The following is a 21,547-nucleotide window of genomic DNA, read 5'->3' as shown; positions in this document are numbered from 1 at the left end:
TCTCTTACAAGAAAATCCACTGTGTGTCCGTCTTGCGGTAAAACAAAGGAACAGCAGCGCTCTCATAAATCATCGTATTTCGAGCATGTCTTCGGAGGTAGAAACAAATGGCGAGTCAAATTTTACGTCGGATGTCGAAAAGATCGTGTGTCGAAATACCACCGCATTTAAAATAAATCAGACACTTAGCGGTTACTCATAATGTTAATCATTAATTGAGTACTCTTTTCAACAAATACTTTTTTACTTGTACTTGAGTTAATTTTTGAATAACTACTTTTACTTGAGTGATATTATGTAGACGTAACGCTACTCTTACTAGAGTAAAAATTTTGGCAACTCTACTAGGAGTGGGAACCTCTTCGTACCTCACGATACGATACGATTTGCAATACAAAGCTCACGATAACGATGATCGATATAGCGATACAATGATTTTCAATACATTGGTCAGGAAATCATTCTAGGATATTCTACAAAAATCTAATAAATAGAAAAACAAGCTTCTGCTGTGAATTGTAATGAGTTTATCACTAGTAGACGTCCAATCCATTTGAACTGGATTGAACATGAATGAACATTCGTTTATTCGCTGCCACCCTCCCCACTTCATAAGGATTGAACGTCTATGGCCGTCAGTAGCAGCCAATGCCAGGCAATGAGTAATTTTGGGTCATTTAAGGTCATTTACCTGTTGATTTTCAGTTAATTCCTGTTGATTTTGGGGTATTTTATGGGTCACGTGCTGTTTATTTTGTGTTAGAGAACAGGAAATGACCAGGGTAACACCCAAATAAATAGGCAGTGACTCAAACTCAACCTATAAATGCCCTAAAATGAAAAGCTAGTGACTTGTAAATGCCCTGAAAATCGGACCGAATGACTGAATGCTCTGGTTTTGAATGAACGAACGTTCCCAGTCTAAATAGATTGGGTGTCGAGCACAGTCAATGGCAGCCTTTTTTTTTTTAATTGACACCTTTTTAAAACGATATCTCGATTCTTGACAGGAGCATATCGATAACATTTTGGGATACAAAGTATCACAATATATCACCATTACGATATTTTGTCACACCCCTAAACTCTACCCACCTCTGCTAAGAATTTACCCTACACAGGCAACACAAAATTAGTACAGGCCTCACTATCTGTAGGTTGGCATACAGACACAGGATGAGGGTGCCTTTATGACTCACATGCTTAATGAGCATATACAAGTCATGCTGAGGCTCCCCTGATCGTCTCACTACATTTCAGCAGGACAAGGTTAGATGTATCTGCTCACAGACCACCCAGTCGTCGGATAACACTAAAGAACTAGTCCACAGGCCACATCAACGTTCACTCAAACTCGCTCTCCTGACACTAATTCACTGGGATGCTGATTAGTACACTTTCCTGGCATTCATTAGGAGATATTTCACTTCCACAAGCTAATGAGAAGGGAATTAAGACCCATGTGGGTGAGCTTTCCAACACCAACTAAGGCCTTCTTGGCAGTCCTCCCAGAGCCAGAGAACGGTCAATATTGACACAGGCATCACGTGGCACTCAACTGAGAAGCTGGATACAATTGATAGACAACCCTAAATGTTTGGAATTCTAAAATGGTCAATTCCCAGGGTGATCATATACAGGGATGTTAACCTATAGCTCCAGATTAACCTTTCTGTTAATTCAGTAAATCTCCTTTTAAAGGATTGTCTGAAGAAAAGTGTCAGTTTATGTACAGAATTTGGCAGAAAAGTGGTACATCCGGAATACCCTTCCATGTGAAACCAAAATATTGAATAGTATTTGCAAAGATTATTTAATTTCACACCGCACAAATGCGTCTGTTTACCACATAGTGTGTACATGCTCTAAACGTTTGTTTTCCATTGTTTCTAAGCTTCTGGAGCTGATTTGATGGCCTTTTCCGGTAACCCCGCACCATATCTAGTCATAGATTTCATATTATTAGCCGTATTGACGGCTCAGATCGGTCATGCACTGCGCCTCGCCTTCAAGTAGGGGGCCGCCCACATCAAGAGGAGCTATTCACAAATACATGCACGCAGCGTCTAACGCCGGATTTCTGTTGAAAAAGTATGAAAGCTGTACCGCATACAAACAGGAAGGATTCTGTCAGGAGTGATTTGTTCGAGGATTCAAGGTAGTTATTATATTTTTCGTACCATGCATGCATTTTGAAACGTGAAAAAAATCAATGGGAGAAATTAGCCGCGACTGCATTGGCATCATAGTTCGCAATTTTACGTAAATAAATGCTAACTGCACGTTTTTTTGCTTTTAACCAAGAATCAAGACTGTTTTACGCCTATATCTATAAAGAATTCGGGGATTTAGGCATTTATTCACAAGAATTTTCCCCGGAAAAGCTCTGTTTACATAAGGCGGCCGCTAGCTACATTCAGTAACAGACTAGCATTGTACTTTGACATATTTACGGAAAATAAATTGTAACTGCACGTTTTTTTGCTTTTAACCAATAATCGAGACTGTTTTACGTCCATATCTGTAAAGAATTCAGGGATTTAAGGATTTATTTTCAAGAATTTTCAATGAAAAAAGGTCTTTGTCTGCGATTCCAATCGGTCAACTTTGACGGCCTTGCCAACAATGCAGGCCCCCTGTTTATCGGCCCCGCGCCCCGTCAATACATTATGAAGTCTATGGTCTAGTCTTTCACAGTAAATTGAAACATATCTATGGTTAAATAAAATTCAATTAAATTAACGTAGCAGGTTTCAAACACGTTTTCTTTGTTCGTCCAGCTTCTGTGCCTCCTCTGAATTGCCGTGGCATACATAAGAGAAAAAATTTAATTCAGCTGCCAGTTTGCGGACAAATCTATCGAATGCCAAATACCACAGTACTACTAATTAGTGTCTGTCACAAACGAGTAGAAGCCTCTTCTCACGACTAAACAGCATGTCTGCCTTGAACGTGCTCAAACTTGGAAATAAGGCAAGCCAGGGCACAAATTGACAAACATCCATAACTAAACTCAAGACAACACTTACTACGAGATATACTTTCGTTCCGTTTTAGTCTGAATCCACACAAGAAAAAAATCAGCTGACACATGGGTGAGATTGGTAAAAATGTAGGTCACAAACAATGGTTAAAATAACTTCATATAATAAGAGCTTTCATAAAACATTTTATGCTAAGAATAGCCTGAGATTACAGTTTGAATGCAGCCTGCTACTAGCAGGTCAGCATGACGTGGTGTTTACAACGTGCGGCAGGCCCAGACAAACATTTTTTCCCCTGAGCGATTCAGCCTTGGAAGCAGAATTTTGTCTCAATACTGCTGCAACTTTGCACCTTTTCAATTTGATATCCCGGTGGTCGGAAAGTGGAGATCAGTTGTGACACGGCGTGCCAACACAGCCTATTTTCTGAGATGAAAGGTGTCAGGAAACTAACTGTAAGACACCTCATCCTTAGAAAACCCCTAAATGTAAAAATGTGTGAAACAAGTGCACTCACAGTAAAGATTTTTGCCACGGCCAAACAATGCCTGATAGTAGCAGAAAATGCCAATATGCAGACAATGTGATCAACTAAACACCCAATATGTCACATTTATTCAGGATGGACATGTGATTATATTGCCTTGTTCAATTAAAGTTTTTGTTCAATAATCCATAATTTGTTTCTATAGCAGTGTTTTTCAACCTTTTCTGAGTAACGACACGTTTTTACATTGGAAAAAATCTGCGGCACACCACAAAGCAAAAATGTTCCATAATTACTTTCTGTACAGTATTGTATATTTAATTATGAAATAATTTCTCAGTATTTATACATTCTCAGTGTGAAACTTGAGCCTGTTTAGACAAACACAAAGCCTATATACTGGCAGGAATCTTCTTCAACAGCTCTCAGTCTCTCTCCGTTTTTATTTTTCATAACAGTTAGGCTTGAAAAGCTAAGAATTATCAGACAGGGGGACTTTAGCAATATCATCAACCGTATCAGGGGCGAGCATTCGCTGACAATGGCTTTGCAGGCAGATAGTATTAATGTCTCTACCACAGTGTGGGACTTTTTGGATTTAGCAACAAGTTCAGCAGCAAGGCCACCTTGCTGTCCTTGACAATGTGTTGGAATAAAACGGGGAAGATTGACAGTCCTCACATACTGTGGGGCAAATAAGTATTTAGTCAACCACCAATTGTGCAAGTTCTCCTACTTGAAAAGATTAGAGAGGCCTGTAATTGTCAACATGGGTAAACCTCAGCCATGAGAGACAGAATGTGGAGAAAAAAAAAAAAAAAAAAAAAAACAGAAAATCACATTGTTTGATTTTTATTTCCAAATTAGAGTGGAAAATAAGTACTTGGTCACCTACAAACAAACAAGCAAGATTTCTGCCTGTCAAAGAGGTCTAACTTCTTCTAACGAGGTCTCACGAGGCTCCACTCGTTACCTGTATTAATGGCATCTGTTTTAACTCATTATCGGTATAAAAGACACCTGTCCACAACCTCAGTAAGTCACACTCCAAACTCCACTATGGCCAAGACCAACGAGCTGTCGAAGGACACCAGAGACAAAATTGTAGACCTGCACCAGGCTGGGAAGACTGAATCTGCAATAGGTGAAACGCTTGGTGTAAAGAAATCTACTGTGGGAGCAATTATTAGAAAATGGAAGACATACAAGACTAGGGATGGGAATTGATAGGATTTTTACGATTCAGATTCCATTATCGATATTGCTTAATGATTCGATTCTTTATCGATTCTCTTATCGATTCTAATTTGGGGAAAAAGAAGAACAAACGTTTTGATTGGCATCGAGTTTGTTTAATCAGAAGTCACAACCTTACAAACTCACAACGAGATCAAAAGAGGCCCAAAGCCTCAATGTTAACTGTGGCAATAAGTGGCAAATACACAAGAATGTGTAACATTTTACTGAAACATTTATCTAATAGAAATAAAAAATATTGGTATATATCGGCAGATAGGTTGTTGTTCTGCCTTTGGCAATATGTGTTAAAGCAGGGGTCCCCAAACTTTTTCCTGTGAGGGCCACATAACTTTTCCCTTCTCTGATGAGGGGCCGGGGTCAGTTTGTAACAGAAAAAGTGTGACGATTGCAGAAGTGCATAAATGTAAAAAATTATTGTTTTTCAGAAAGCCACAATCAAATAACCCTTTCTGGATTCTTTATAATAATAATAATAATAATTAATAATAAAAACACTATTAATTAAATAGATAATAACCAAATAACCCTCTCTGAATTCTTCAAGGAAAAGGCCAGGAAATAAATAACACGATTGAGAAAAAAAAAAAAAAAAAATTCAAAATGGCCGGACCAAATGTGGAGGCGGGCCGTATTTGGGCCGCGGGCCGCAGTTTGAGGACTACTGGGTTAACGTGTATTATTTTACCATTACATTGAATTGCATGCCTTTTAGTTTTTGTGGCGCTTACACGCTCAAGTGGGGGCGCCCTTGCGCTTCCTTACGCGAAGAAGAACGCACTCACGTGAAGAAGAGCGCGCTTACACCCAAAGAAGAAATGCCGCATCCAAGTGAGTGAGCGAGTTAGTGAGAGAGGGAAACACTTGTACGAGCCTACGTTTTTTGTTAATGTTAATATCTACAGAGGCAACGCCTGTATGTATCATCTTTTGTGTTGTTGTTGTTGTGTTTCCACTCGCGATCGGACACTTAAATCCAGTTGTGTAGTGGTTTGAACGATGTGCTAATGCTAGCGAATGAATGCTAACCATTTGTTATTACTGTTATTAGCAGCTAATCATCGCTGATTTACGTGATGCAAACCTGTTTGTTATTGGGGACGAAATTGATTTGTTTAATTTCTATTCTTAATTTAGTGATGGTTGAATAAAGTCAGCAAATTATACCTACGTCTTCTGCATCGCCATTTGGGAGTTTAGCTAGCTGTATAGCCAGGACTGAGCCTTAGCCTCTCTGTGAGGACAGCGCAGTTGTATTCCCTCCCGATGCAGTTATCTCCACCTTGCAATGACTGCAAGTCGCTTTGTTGTAATTTTTCCTCGTGAAGTGAAGACACACTTTCGAGCGTTTGAACCTACGTGCTGTCATTGTTATGTTTATGGCTGCAATGCTCGTGCTTACCCGTCGTAACCTTTCATTTTCACACTCTTTCCTGGTGAAGTGTAGTCAAACTTTGGAGCGAGTGGTTCTTGGCGCCATGCTAGTTTGATGCGTCTGGACAACAACACACGTTACGAAGCAATACGCGTCTTTAGGAATCGTTAAAGGGATCGTTAAGGCTTTTTCATTGCGATGTCGAGGCCTCGAAACACTCGGAACTGCTTCCGAATTGGAATCGGATTTCGATTCCCATCCCTATACAAGACCACTGATAATCTCCCTCGATCTGGGGCTCCATGCAAGATCTCAACCCGTGGCATCAAAATGATAACAAGAACAGTGAGCAAAAATCCCAGAACCACACGGGGGGACCTAGTGATTGACCTAGAGAGCTGGGACCACAGTAACAAAGGCTACTATCAGTAACACAATGCGCCGCCAGGGACTCAAATCCTGCACTGCCAGACGTGTCCCCCTGCTGAAGCCAGTACACGTCCAGGCCCGTCTGCAGTTCGCTAGAGAGCATTTGGATGATCCAGAAGAGGACTGGGAGAATGTGTTATGGTCAGATGAAACCAAAATAGAACTTTTTGGTAGAAACACAGGTTCTCGTGTTTGGAGGAGAAAGAATACTGTATTGCATCCGAAGAACACCATACACATACATCATGCTTTGGGGCTGTTTTTTTGCAAAGGAACTAGGACGACTGATCTGTGTAAAGGAAAGAATGAATGGGGCCATGTATCGAGAGATTTTGAGTGAAAATCTCCTTCCATCAGCAAGGGCATTGACGATGAGACGTGGCTGGGTCTTTCAGCATGACAATGATCCTAAACACACAGCCAGGGCAACAAAGGAGTGGCTTCGTAAGAAGCATTTCAAGGTCCTGGAGTGGCCTAGCCAGTATCCAGATCTCAACTCCATAGAAAATCTGTGGAGGGAGTTGAAAGTCGGTGTTGCCCAACGACAGCCCCAAAACATCACTGCTCTAGAGGAGTTCTGCATGGAGGAATGGGCCAAAAGATCAGCAACAGTGTGTGAAAAGCTTGTGAAGAGTTACAGAAAATGTTTGGCCTCAGTTATTGCCAACAAAGTGTACATAAAAAAGTATTGAGATGAACTTTTGGTTTTGACCAAATACTTATTTTCCACCATGATTTGCAAATAAATTCTTTAAAAATCAAACAATGTTATTTTCTGTTTTTTTCCCACATTTTGTCTCTCATGGTTGAGGTTTACCCATGTTGACAAATACAGGCCTCTCTAATATTTTCAAATGGGAGAACTTGCACAATTAGCGGTTAACTAAATACTTATTTGCCCCACTGTATGGATAAAATGGAAAGGACACGTTCGTGTATATCGACACTTGACGTGTCTAATCAAATGATGTACAGTAGACGTGCCTGGGTCCACATTGTAGCGGAGAGCAAGGTGGCTGATGGCTAGAAATCCGAGCAGTTCTTGAGCGCGACACGAGCAATACCTCACTCATATACATACGACCGAGAACTTTCTTCCTACGGAAACCCTGCCCGACAATGCAACGGTTGAAAAACACTGCATTTATTCTTCAAGGAATTGTGAACCAGAGGATACCTCAACTGACCAATAAATGCCAGTGAATGGGCATTTATTTCATATTTGAACAAAATTGATTAGTAAAGAAGGAGGATAGGGGTAGGTTTCCAATTTAATGACTTCACATAACAGAGCTTAATATGGTATGTATGGGAAATAAAGGAGTAAAACAGACTAATTCAGTACATAGTACAGCACGTGCAACTGACTAATATTAAATTACTGAAGGCAAATAAAACATTTCCTTTGCTAAGAATAAAGCTTCAGAGTGATCACATTAAAATACATTGCCCACAAAAGTTTTGCTTCAATTGATAGCTCAGTTTATTACCAATAATGAGACTATTCAACTGACGGACTGAGGTGTGGGTGGTTGTTAGAGGGTAACATGGGGGCTCGGACCTAATCAGCCAATGAGGAGAAAGAAAAACAAGCAACATATTTCTTTTCATTTCCACACCAAAGGCTGGAGACATTGAGGAATGTCATGCTCAAGGCAGGCAGGGCGGCGTCTCATGGCCTCTTTGGCCGGCAGCAGAAAATATGTAGGAGTGCTTTTATGGACTTGCATCTGTTGATCTCAACTGTTTTCACCGGGCAAAACTTAAATTAAATGTGAACAGATTGATGTAAAAAAAATTTTAAAAAACATCCACATCTTTCAGCACAGTGTCGTGCATTGCAGTCCGATACTTACTCATCTGTCTATCTCCATAACTAATAGCCTCTGCAAGGGGACTCCATCCCTGAGCATTCTTCACCTTCACTGATGCGTTGTGGGCCAGCAACAGATGGGCACATTCTGCATGAGGAAATGAATCAGTGCATAAGTACACAGTGCAACACAACCCACACCATAACACTCAAACATGTGCAGGCTGAAAAGGAAATTTCAGTCTTTTACAGGCTGAATTAGGTTTATCATTGGTTACTTGACTTTATGAAAAGGAATTAAGCCTGATTGTGAATCATGAGAAATGGTTAAAAAAGAACCAGGTAAATGTTCTGTAGTGGCCGGGTCAAAGCCCAGACCTCAATCCAATAGAGAATTTGTGGCTGGACTTGAAAAGACTGAGCAGTTTTGCGAAGAATAATGGAGGAAATTTGATTTAAAGGGGGTGAATAATTATGCAAACAATTATTTTCATGTATATATTTTTGTTTCATTGACATTAGAAATCTGTTTGCACTTCGACATTTTTTTTTTTTTTAACAACAAATCTTTATGTTAAAGGAAACCTCGGACTTAAAGACTTGTAGGCTCTAATGGGCCACAAATTGTTCTCTTTTACAAAGATATGTTGTTAGAAAAACAAAATATTGCCATTGATTTAAAAATCTATCATATTTAGTACATGTTTTCACCTACGAAGGGCGCCATGTTTTAAGCGCGCAATGGACGCTCGGGGTGATGACGTAGATCGTCACTATCACTCGACGAATACTCCCGGGTTACTGCAATTCCTTCTACGCGGCGAGACGTCGAACACATGTGCTAATCGGTTAAAAGCGGCGAGTACTTACTATTTGTGTTTTCATTGAGTCATTTATTACCTTATCATTGCCTCGAAATACATTTTGTATGTGTTTCCCTCTCATACTTTTAAGCATTGGGTTTTCTTTCTAGCTTTAAAGCAGATTGTTGATCTGTTGACCACATTAGTCACGTAGCATATTTAAACCACCCTTATTTGATATTACTACGTTTAAGTATTTTCTTAACGCATTTTTAGTATGTTCTGTCTGTATGCATCTAAACAAACAAGCTGAAACCACACGGTAGTACGTTGGGTGTCAAATTAGCCTCTTGTACCACATTTCGCCGGTGTAGCACATTTTGGCAGAACACTTTTTTTCCTACTCTCGTCTCGTCTCTTCCCGTCTTTCCTGTTCATTTTGCTTTTGCTCCTTGTTTTCTGAAACATTGCTGTCATGCTCATTGATGTTCCTCTCGGGTTCAAATTGAAAGGAGCGAACAGATTATGTGTTTATGTAGTTAGAGTCAAACTGGAAGCCCAGCAGCGTAACCATGTGACGACACCACCCTGCAACGTAAACAACAATGGTGACCTACTAGTTGAACTAACTTTACAAATTGTATAAAAATGAAAACATCAAGAGGGGTTTCAATATCAAATTATTTAACTCATAATAAGGTTTATCTTTTAAGAATACAAGTCTTTCTATCTGTGGACAATTTTAAAAATGCCAAATTGTTTTGACCATGATTGATTTATAAATGCAATGAAAGGGGAAAACATCCAAGAGGTGAATACTAATGCTAGGTACTGTATGGCCCTTCAGTCTGTGAAGGGCCAATGGAAAAACAAATGACGGTGAAAAAAAGCAAGCATGTTTTACAGCTGATGACAGTTTTGTTATTATGACCACACATTAAAAGATTGGTGGTATTTGGATTGCTCATTGTCAGAACACAAAGCAACAAAGTGCAATCATCTGTGAAACTCATAATGGGGTCTTCACTTGATGGGGCAAAACTCGCAAAATCTTAAACGCTACATTGCCAGCTTTCGCAATGATCACGGAAAAAGATAGAGACAACACACATGTGGTTGTGCATGAAGTGCTCCTGCATCAGCATCTATACAACTGCTGTTATGCACCACTGTCCAAAACTAGACTTGGGAATTCTAATGATGACACCATTAAAAGCAGGATTGTACAGTGATAAGTACCACATCAACTGTCTATGTTTTATGGATGAGTAAAAAAGGTCAGGAGCTCATGCAATTTTTATGGTGACGAGGGATTACATTTTGATATACAAAACGGAAAAAATTTTGATGTGGAAACCAGTGAGAATGTTGGGTTGCAAAATGACAACCATAATACAGGCACATAAACATGGCTCCTTATATTGACACTAGAAAGGATAATATGACAAAATTGACCATACAATTCTAGCACTGTACTGACAGCAGGAAGAGCACAGACGCAAGCTACGCAGTCACTTGTGCATAGCTTGCGTGATGTGTGGTAGTTGAGGACGGTTTAAAACCATGAGTGGTTTGTTTGAGGACCATTTGCAGTGCAGTGTTCTCGAATAGTTACAAGAGCACATGACATGATACAATTTAGACAGTTTTTGACTACAACCTATAAGCAGTGTCGTGTTGGGTTTCTTGAAGTTTAAATGATACATCAATTCTGTGTAATTGAGTCTCAATAAATAAGTTTTAAAATCAACTCATTAACGTCCCTAAATAAAGGCTTAAAAATGCTTGGTACTTGATCATTCTCCGGTAAATCTATTTGAAATCTAATTTGATCTACGTTCACAGGCTCCAAAAGTCTTACTCCGCCCATCGATCAATTCGGGTGGTCTCTAGTTAATGGAATTAGGAAGCACTGCAGTGTTGCCAGCAAATCAGACTGCAGCTGCCACGAGGGTTTAATGCAGCAAGTAAAACATCAAACATCTGTGCCCTGTGCTGTGGTAAACATCTGTATTTGAGCTCGGGGATGAAGCAGCTGATAACAGCAGTTTACTGCTCAGAAAACACACGTGCACTCTGACGTAAATCTTATATTCCCAGAAGCTTTTCACCTACATATGCTATCTGATGATTGTGTAATGAAAACATTTGGTAGACACATATTACGTAACCCCTGTGAGCCTTTTTTCATCGCCCTAAGCTGCAGAACTGCTAGTTTTCATTGACAGAGCTGACGTGCAGAACTTTGAATATGAGTATGTGGGTCAGCACACTCAGAACAGTGTTTCAATATCATTCTTTGCTCATAATTTAATAATGCAAGTAATGCAGTTTTACCTTTACTAGGAACTATGTTGCTGGTACATCAGCAACCCACATTTGGATCCCATTTCCTATGCTGGTATTAATTGTAAGCAAAGCGTGGAATCTTTCTAATTTAAAATGCCCAACATGATTTCCCAGGAGCCAAGACCACAGATTATTACATGTTCCATCCGTGGCAAAGAAATGCTAAGAGATTAAATTAGCTGCATGCTGAGAGCCTGGCTCTGTAGGGTTTGTTCTAGTTAAGCCGCAAGCAAAGTAATGATCCCACATTTTACATGTCTCACAATTCCCATTACTGGTTTTCTGCAGGTTCAACACAGCAGTTAAAAAAACAAACAAAAAAAAAAACAAATTTGATCCACCCAACCTACAAAAAATGTATATACAGTGGACACTGATGATATGAGCACCTCCTTACTAGTATCGAGAGAAAATGAGTCTCATTATGCGAGCAAATTTTCACGATACGAGTGAAATACAGAAAAGCCTCTCTCTCGCCTCGGCACCCGCCTGGTGGCATGCGAGCTTGCTTTCGTTTTTGTCTCAAATACAGGTAATTCATTCTCATGTAGGTAATTGTCCTAATTTAAAAACATACTTATTTATGGTAATAAGTATCAGAAACATGCCTGACAATTTTTTTTATTATTACCTATGGCAAGGAACAGTCTCGGTTAAGTACGGTAGGTTTAATATATACAATATGAGCATGAATTTGCTGAGGAAGTTCCCCGGAGATTTTGGTGTACATACACACACACATATACCAGTATATGGCGGAAAACACTAAGGTGACTTGAAGTTCCACTCTGAGACCCCCAATTTGGCCAACTTTCAAACTTGTCCGATATGCAAGTGTGATACATTTTGAGAAAGCTTAAAATCTCAATTTTTGGGAGGGAGAAAAATTTTGAACAGGAGGGCATTTGAAAAAAAAAAATAAATTTAAACAGCGAAACGAAATGAAGGAGCAGAATTAAAGACGCCCTGACTTCAAAGCGATATTATCGCGTACTTACCTTGTTTAGATCCAAAAACTCCATGCAGCATGTATCGCTGAGTGTCAAGACACAGTCGTGAATGGCCACAGCTGGCTTTTTGGGGGATTTTATGGGTGAAACATGGTAATACAACAAGGGACGTGATGCAGAAATCACAGACATCAAGGAGTGGTAGAGATTTTCTTTTTCATATATTTATCCTTTTAAACGTTTTTTCTTTTTCAATTTTTCTTTGTTTGGATCGATTATTTATCATCTAACATATCGGAGAAAATGTGACAGTAACAAAAAAAAAAATACAGTTAAGCGATAGTTATGAGGTAGATATCTGTGACTTTTTTTACAGAAACCCATTTTTTTCATTGTGACGTAATTTGTTTAAAAGTTTAAAATATGCGAGTGAATAATTTTTTTAAGTCGTTTTTTTAAACGAAATTAATGATCCTGAGCTAAAAATGACAGACATTTTGAATTATAAATATAAATAATTACCTTCGTTTTATGGCTGGGTTGAAACAAAAGCGGTTGCGCGACGTCTGTAAACGGGGGTTTCCAGGGTAAAACGGACAAATTAAATATAGTTCGGGGGCTTTTAGATCTGCTATGGCAGCATATGGACATATTGTTCTATCAAACACAACAGTTGTTTTGGCCTAAAATACAGCATTACTTTTAAAGAGGAGTGCAAGAGCAGAAACTGCTTTTTTAGTCTTGTATGGTTTTCCGCCATATATACTAATATACTGGGAACGTTAAAAAAAATGGATTTAGAGATATATCGCGATATTAGGTCATGCAATTCTTGTATTGATTTAAATTCCGTCTGTATCAATCTTTACCTCTGTAATACACCAGGCGCGTCAGCGTCAACGCACCTCTGACGTTCGCCCCCAATTTCCACAGGATGCGTTTTACGAGCAGATCGTCTGTGGAGCGGCTTGATCGGTTCACGCAAGGATTGCAAGATCGCGCGAGAGTAGTTGCGGGTATTTATTGATAAGAATACAACAACCATTTGCCTTTCAGACCCCGTGTGTTGGCGAGTTTTCTTTCTGAAAGAAAGACGAAAAAAGAAGTCCTGTGCTAAAGAGAAAAACAATTGCAATTACAAAGAATTTAAGATGTATTGTATAAATGAAATGCTTCTATGAATCATTTTTTTTCTTATATGAGGTTTTAAAAAGCTTTATTGATTAATTCTCTCTAATTAAAGCGCCACGCAGAAATTGATCACATTAATTACATCTTATTTAGAAAATTGACAGGAACCACTGGATTTTAGCACAACTGACTTCCGGTCTGCCCGGTCCTAGCTCGTTTAATTGACGCAGGAGGGTTGCTTCTCGCAACAAATAATCAACTCTGCCGTTTGTTTCTGGTGCGATGTGTTGAACTGCTTCCGGGACACGTCTGAAACACAGCCGCTCTGCAAATGGTGTGCACTCGCTGCTTGACTTTAACGATTGTGTTTCACTGTGATGACGCGGCGGTAACGCTGGCGCGACGCAGAGTGACACACCTGGTGTACTCCAGCCTTTACATGTGTGTTTTTGGTGAAAATAACCAAAATAAAATAAATAAAATTCATTGGCTGCACTTCTACTCCCGTCCAGTAGTTGGCAGAACCCAGCATCAGTGCCTTACAGTCTCCTGAAGTGACAACATGAGACTAATCCGAGTAGAGATTTGTGTATGTCGCCCTGCAGTGGTTGCTTGGATTAGTCCTCTTATAAGTCTGAAATTTGGGATCATTTTGGATTTGACTGCAAAAACGGAGGCATGCAGTATTTAGAATCCTTATATATGGATATAAAGCAGGTTTGCAAAAAAAAAAAAAAAAAAAAAAAAAAGAGGAAAATGCTATAATGAAAGACATATGTTGTTCACACATAAAACAAAACATTTTTACTTCAGTGTTGGATGAGATTTCAGGAATAAATGGATATAAATGTACTTATGTCCATTTTGATTTGTTTTTTTCTAAGGAGATATACAAATATTGCAATAATCGTCTTCAAGTGTAGTAACGGAATTACTCGGGATCGAATCGAATTGTGACCTGTGAATCGTGATACGAATCGTATCGCCTGATATGTGGCAAAACACACCCCTATTTCTTTTTTTTTTTTAATCTTACATGCAAAATAGTATTAGTTGTTATGGAGCATCTTATCATTTTATTGTTTTTTTTTTTTAAACTTCTTTTGGCTAATAAGATAACAGAATGTAGCCATTAAGCTTATTGGACATCTTCACTTATTGCGTGCTCTTGTTCATTCATTTTGAATATTTATCCCATGGGTTTTAGGTGTAGTACAGTACTTAATAAAGATACACAGGGAGCTGCACAGACAAACAAAATCATTCCAGCACCAACAAGACAGCCACACCCAAATTACTGTATGATGTCATGCTGTAGCCCTCCGTTTGTCTAATGTGTGCATCCCTGGAGGACATGCTAGCAGCTCGGGCAAGAGAGTGACAATCTCATTAATGCAATCAATTCCACAGTGTTCAATCCTACTCTGTTGCTTGAATTCTGTTCGGGCTGTAGTGGAAAAGTGTAATCAATTGCAAACCGTGCTCCATTGGTGGAACAAACGTGAAGTCCAAAATGCTTGATTTTTTCCCCCGCTGTAAAAAAGGGAGGATGCATTTTTCAACAGTGCCTTCCATGGCCTACTTGCACAATCAAAAGGGCAGTGAATTAATATTTTATACTCTGGCTTTCAGTCCAACATCAGCAAGTCAATTGAATTTAGAAAACCTGTCAATTTTATACTGGACGCTTCATAGATCATAATATATTAATTTTGTACATCAAACTTAATAGTATTCTGGCAAGGGGAGTTAACATAAACATACAACTAAACTCTACAGTTCTGTCGTCTACGGAGAAAAAAAAGAAGCCATTTTACAGGATTGTTCAGTGCATGAATATCTTTCAGTACAACTTGAACACTTCCAGAAAATATAAATTTAACAGACTCACCTTTGTGCCCCATCATGACAGCCAGATGCAACGGTGTGTTCCCTGGAAAACCAGAAGGCAAAATGTATTGCGTTTTGTAAACACGTGATATGACAACAAGTGAAAAACACAAATACTAATTTACCAGAGTATAACATAATGTCTTGTTCATTCCCATAATTAGTAGAAGTACTGAAGTACTCCACAGTGTATTTAAGATTCAGGAAATGGTTTGTTAAATGATACTCGTAACTAAACACTGAAGTGTAAAGAGTTCATCCTACAAATGCTTTCTTGAAAATAAGCATTAGCAAAACCTTGGAGGAAAAACCAAACAGCACTGTCTAAAGCTTTTCTTTTCTGATTAGCAGGCGAACACATTCACAGTAGGTACGTTCTCTTATGCAGGAACCCTAGTGTGGGTGAAAATAAAAGTAGAGGAACTTGTCCTTCCAGTAATATGATGATAAGAGGGTAAATGTTTTGTGCAAACCGATGAACACAGACATCACCTAGGGCACTTTAAGTGTTTAGACATTGTAAACACCTCTTGATCACTCATTTCATCAAAAGGGTTTGGGCTAGACATCTTAAGACTAAGGAATTTTGTGCTTCCACTTGTGGCAACAGTTTGAGAATAGTTCGAGCAAGTGCACAAAACAAAGGTCCATAAAGGTTACCTCTCTTTGGCTAGATTCGACACACATTTTTAAAAAATCCGACAATGTACTTGTTCAAATTGAATGCTTGTGGACAGAGAAGCACAAAATGACAAAGTAATGTCACATTCCCAATTCGTTGAAATTCTCATGTTTAGCTTCTTTGGTACGCTTTCTTGAAAACTGGAAAAAAATAACAAAATGGACATTTGATCATACCAATGCTCTTGCTTATTATAGATATACTGTATGTACGCTCAGCACTGTACCGTGTTATGTTCCAGGCATCCGTCAATGTTCTATAGCACTTGGCCTCTTTAGGGTTGTGTGTAACTGGAGCCTATCCCAGCAGACTTTAGCTGAGAAGCAAAACACACCATACAATGGCCACCAGTCCATAAATGGCATATTTCTCCTCAATATTTCATCAACAGGATAATCATTACTGGGGGGTTTGACTCTACTGGTAAGAGCGTCTCGCGTACTACAGAAAAAAAAATGCCACGATGATAGATACATTTAACACATGAACGCCACGGTCTTGATGGTTGGCCCTAGGTCTTTGAACAGTGTGGCAGCAACAGCGGAGGATGTTTCAAGTCCACCACATTTATGCTGCCTGCACTAGATCATCAGCCACTCAAATTTCTGTCCGTTAACTCATTAGCAAGTTGCAAGCTCTGCTTACAGGCTGAAACGAGTACGTCACATGACTAGACATGTGCTGACTACCGGTTTCAAGGTATACCGTGGTATGAAAACGTCACGGTTTCCAAACCGCAAAAATTTCCGTCATTCCGTCCCTAAGGTATAAGCTCTTTTATGTCCCAAAAATGCAGGGAGAAATCCCTCGCTTGCAGCTGCAAGGCTCAATCAACACTCCCCCACTAGTTGTTGTTTAGTGTCAGTGTTTCAGCTGTGCTAGACGATGGCTGGAGAATGTAAAACTCCTGAACTTTTTGCCCCATCGAAGAAAACAAAATCGCTGTTATGGGAATACTTCAGCTACAGAAAAGGAGTGCCAACCGACATATAAAACATGTTTGCAGAGGGTGGCTGCCGAGGAGGCAATACCTCCAATATGATTTCGCATTTATACAAAACTAAAGCTTAGTAAAACTGTCATGAACGTTTCCCAACAGGTACGACAATTAACTCCAGCGTGTTTAGTGTGTCTAGCGGTGGTAAAACATGTGGTGCTTTTTTTCTCCCTGGCAACTGTCTGTCTTGAGAAAGAGAGTGTGTGTATAATATAAACATGATACGAGTCATACGCACATGCTTTTTATGGAAAATAAATCAATTATTTTTGTTCTGATGGTAATAATGTTGAGCTGAGGGTTTAGGCTTCTGTTCAATTAATTAAAAAAAAAAAAAAACAGATTACTCAAAGTAACACATTTTAGAGCTATAATTGCAATACTGTGATACCGTGAAACCGTGATATTTTGGCTTAAGTTTATCATACCGTCAGAATCTCATACTGGCACATGCCAGCTGGCACATACACGACTGTATTCACGCAACTGGCCCAACCATCCTGCCTGCATTCCCCACAGTGGAAACAAAACCCCAATAAAAGTGTTGACCTGAAGGCAAGGCAACCAAGGCAAAATGAACAGAAATGTACTGTACTGTTGGTGAAAATATGGCTTCGGGTGGTAAAAACTTGGCAATTTTAACAGGAATACAGGTTTCTGTTAGGGGCCTGACAGTGATTACATGTATTTGTTTCATTGAGTTTGTCCCATATACATATTTTACTTACACTGAATCTGCTGTGTTTATGGGTCCTAAAGACAAAATATGAGAGCATTTTAGCTCCTTTTAGATCAGTTTCAGGGGGTCAATCAGAGCAGATAGCGAGAGAGTATGTAGTCTTTGACTGAACGTGCCTGAGGCAGGTTTGAATTGAATTTTCAGGCAAGCCTCTTCACAATTTTTTTTCTTTTAAAAACTGTTTACTGTGCAGGATGAACTGTGGCAGAGTCTTACTGGAGCAGAGTAGGGCCAGCTATCGCCACACAGTTCCCACATCCCTGGCAGCACCACTGTCCAAAATGTCTCAGAAAAATTAAGAATACAGATTCAAGAAGAATTCAGCAGGAGAATTGAATTTCTCTATTACCTTGACTAGAACTGATTGAACTAAGAAGATGTAGAGTGTTAAGTAAATGTAAAGGCCTTGTGTTAAGTGAGGGAGGGACGTGTGAGGTTTCAGCTCGATTGCAGTGGAATCTGAGCCTCACTAGCTGGCACACATGTCCAAAAGAGAAAAAAAAAAAAAACAAAGCTGGAGCTCGAGAGAGACATACAGCTGACCGCCGCTTGTACTGCAGTCTGAACTGTGACATGAGGACAGGCCACATTCCAGTACAGACAAGGGCGTGTTTGGTCGGAAATCCTGTTTTTATCTGAACAGACTTTGCCCTGCCAAATTGGTGCTGTCATGTGGAATTTCCACAAGTCTGCAGGGCTCAAGCACGAACCTGATTAGATTTATATTATACGGAGGGGTGTTTCTACAGAATCTGTTTCTAGTTACTGTCATTATTCAGTGAAACCTTCAAAAGGCGAAGGTTATATTTGGTTCTATATGTCTGTGATCAAGATAATCCCTTTATTCATTCTTGAGTTATTATCAAAATTGCAGGATAAAAAAGATGTGATTACATTTTGGGGAAATCAGGTCAGAGGTAACAGAGGTCAGAAAACGAATTTCACGATAACTTCAAAACAGATTAGACTAACTCAAATTAAGTTGGGTTAACGAGTACTGTTTGCCACTAGCGTTGGTTGCCAGTCAGTCGCATGACAAATATAGGCTTTTGGAAATTTACATTAAAAAATATTGACTTTTTAAGAGACTTCAATAAAGACAACTTGACTTTTTTAGACGTGGGATCAAGGTGGAGTATCATGAGAAAACCCACACAAGAAAATAAGTAACCCAGATAGCAGACCGACATTGAATAAACATTGATTTTCCATCAAAATCACCAGTATTTCAAGTGACGTTGAAACTACGTTGTTCTATGGTATGTCAGGCGATGGTTGGGTTAACATTGTTTTATAGTTGATGAACTAATGTTGACAAATAGTTGATTTATGATTGACCAGGAAGTATGATTGAAAAGTCGTTAAATTAAGGATGAGCGGGCGTTGCGGTCTAAAACAGCACTGATTCAGCGTTGTTCCAATATTATTAAGAATCGAATGGACATTTAGGTTTTGTAAGGATTTCAACGTTTAAACAACATTAATTGAGGATGCAAAAGTGACCTTGATTCAACGATATAAGATCGACAGCGGAATGTTGATCCAACATCTTTTCAACGTTGGTCTGCAATCTGGGAAAATACTGTATGCTGCTTCTGTAATTAAAATAATATTTGTGAGCTTTGCTGTTTCTACATAAAAATAAACTAAAGATTCACCATTATTTCAATTAGGAGGTTAGGTTCCCCTACTTATATTTATTGTTACAAAGATGAAATTCTAATAATACTTTATTTGAAGATTCTAATGATTTAAAACCAACTACTTTGTTGGGCAATTTATGAATTGAAACGACACAGTGGGTAGGTTTCTTTTATTTATGTTTTTTTAATGTAATAATGTCAATGTTCATGATCAAAAGTAACTTCGACTTGTCTTTTTTTTCATTAGGTACGTTTCGTTTCTTGTGTATTTGTAAATTAAGCAGTGGTTTACTTTTAAAGTGCATTTGTCTGAGAAGTATGAGACTAAAAAGTGAGGATGCCTTACTTAAACACGTTGAACCTAAACTGTTTTGGGACGTTCCCCTCATGTCGATTGTGTCAATCGGCTCACACTCACCATGAATGTCTTTCTGGGATATGTTTTGGGTCCGTATAAGCGACGAAAGGTGTCGCACATCTCCTTGAAACACACATTCGTGTACCGGAAAGTCTTGTCCATTTCGGATAATGGGGTTTTTGTTGTTGTCGTCAACAACATCGGCTGAAGACGGCGTGTTGTTAGCATTGGCGTGTTGGTTCGGTTTCTGCTGTTGCTGCTGCGTGGACTTGACTAACTTGTGATTGCTGAAGATACGACTCGCCCTACTCTTACTGTTTGCTTTGGAGGAGGTGAACATCCCAGTTGCTGCCTCTTCTTCGGGTTCCAGCAGGTCATCGTCCTGACCGGCTCTGTGGTCCTTGCGCAGAGAGCGGATCTTCTCTCCGGTCATATTTTTCAAATAGCAGACGGAGGAGTTGAGGGTGACGAAGACCCTCCGGGCCAACTGATGCGGTTCGCCAGCTGGAAGTCTTCAAGCAAACAATTTGAAGAAAATAACATGAAAGACCATTTAAATGTGGGCTTTGCTTCACGAACAAAAAGCCACTAAGTCCTTTTAAGTGGTTGGTCCGTAAAAAAGAAAAAGAAAAAAGAAGCTCGTTATCCTCCCATCGCTGCTGTCAGCACAACATGAGCGCCTCTCGTTGACTTCGGCTGGTGTCTTCCGCCTCGAGGTATCGCGAGAGTTCACACAGTAATTGTTACTAGCGCTGGCAACCACCAAAACAAAGTGGCAAATAAAACGTGATTCGACTGAAGGTGAATTTTATTAATTTGTTCATTTGTGTGCCTTTTTTTTTTTTTTTTTTTTTTTTTTTTTTACATCATGTACATTTCATTTGTGGAGTTAATTAGTAACACCATAATACATACATAAATTGCTAGATGTTTGGAGAGGGAGTCAGCGGTGTGAGTTACCGGCGGCCATCTTGCCTCAGAAAAGGACACCCCCCCCCCCCCCCCCTACACACACTAAAATATTAACTCACTGAATTCTTGAGGGATTTAGAAACGCTTTGGTTTATAACAAACCGTAAAAAAATGGCAATTATTCAGGCTTGATCTGTAAAAGATTATTTTTAAGTATACAGTGTTGCATCTGTGACGTTTATATATACATATAAAACTGTGTGGAAATAATTGAAAACTGAGCAAGTACATGCTCCTTTGACTAAAATGTTAGATTTAGTGAACAGGCCCGACGCAAAATGGCCGAAGAGTGACAACGCTAGTCTCCATTAGCTCAAAAAAAAAAAAAAAAAAAAAAAATCATCAGACATTGTGTACATTGAATAAAAGTTATATGTGGGATTAATAAAAAATTATAACCTCCTACATCCTCGTCACAATTCGTTTCACGTGGTGAGTTTTGCGAAACACTTCCGCCACCTGCGGTTAAACAATGGAGTTGCAGGGCCATATTGAATGATAAGAAATCCAGCATATAACTGTTCCTCTACTAGCAAAGCCAGGTAAAAAAAACACACAACAAATACATTAGAATCTTACAATGTTTGTTGTGTGTTGGTACTGGTCTTGCTGATACAAACACCGAAAAATGCTGGATTTCAAAGCAATTCAAGGCTCTGTCGTAAATCACCTTTTTTAAAACCGGTTT

The 21,547-nt window shown here is 39.2% G+C and overlaps 1 protein-coding gene across 1 annotated transcript in view; it reads right to left on the bottom strand.

Moving 5' to 3' along the window:
* LOC130918517 (ankyrin repeat domain-containing protein 13C-like) overlaps positions 1–20,609 on the bottom strand; it is a 43,114-nt gene extending 22,505 nt beyond the window's left edge. The window contains exons 1-3 of the mRNA XM_057840260.1: positions 19,948–20,609; positions 15,470–15,511; positions 8,389–8,493 (exon numbers count right to left, since the gene is read on the bottom strand). Of these exons, the coding sequence (XP_057696243.1) occupies positions 8,389–8,493; positions 15,470–15,511; positions 19,948–20,320 (520 nt within the window). The 5' untranslated portion in view covers positions 20,321–20,609. The remainder of the gene's footprint in view (positions 1–8,388; positions 8,494–15,469; positions 15,512–19,947) is intronic.
* Between the last annotated feature and the right edge of the window lie 938 nt (positions 20,610–21,547).

This window comes from Corythoichthys intestinalis, chromosome 7 (genome assembly GCF_030265065.1).
Source record: "Corythoichthys intestinalis isolate RoL2023-P3 chromosome 7, ASM3026506v1, whole genome shotgun sequence".
NCBI lineage: Eukaryota > Metazoa > Chordata > Actinopteri > Syngnathiformes > Syngnathidae > Corythoichthys > Corythoichthys intestinalis.
Note: the sequence above shows the minus strand (reverse complement) of the source record. Positions and strands in the feature narration are given on the sequence as shown.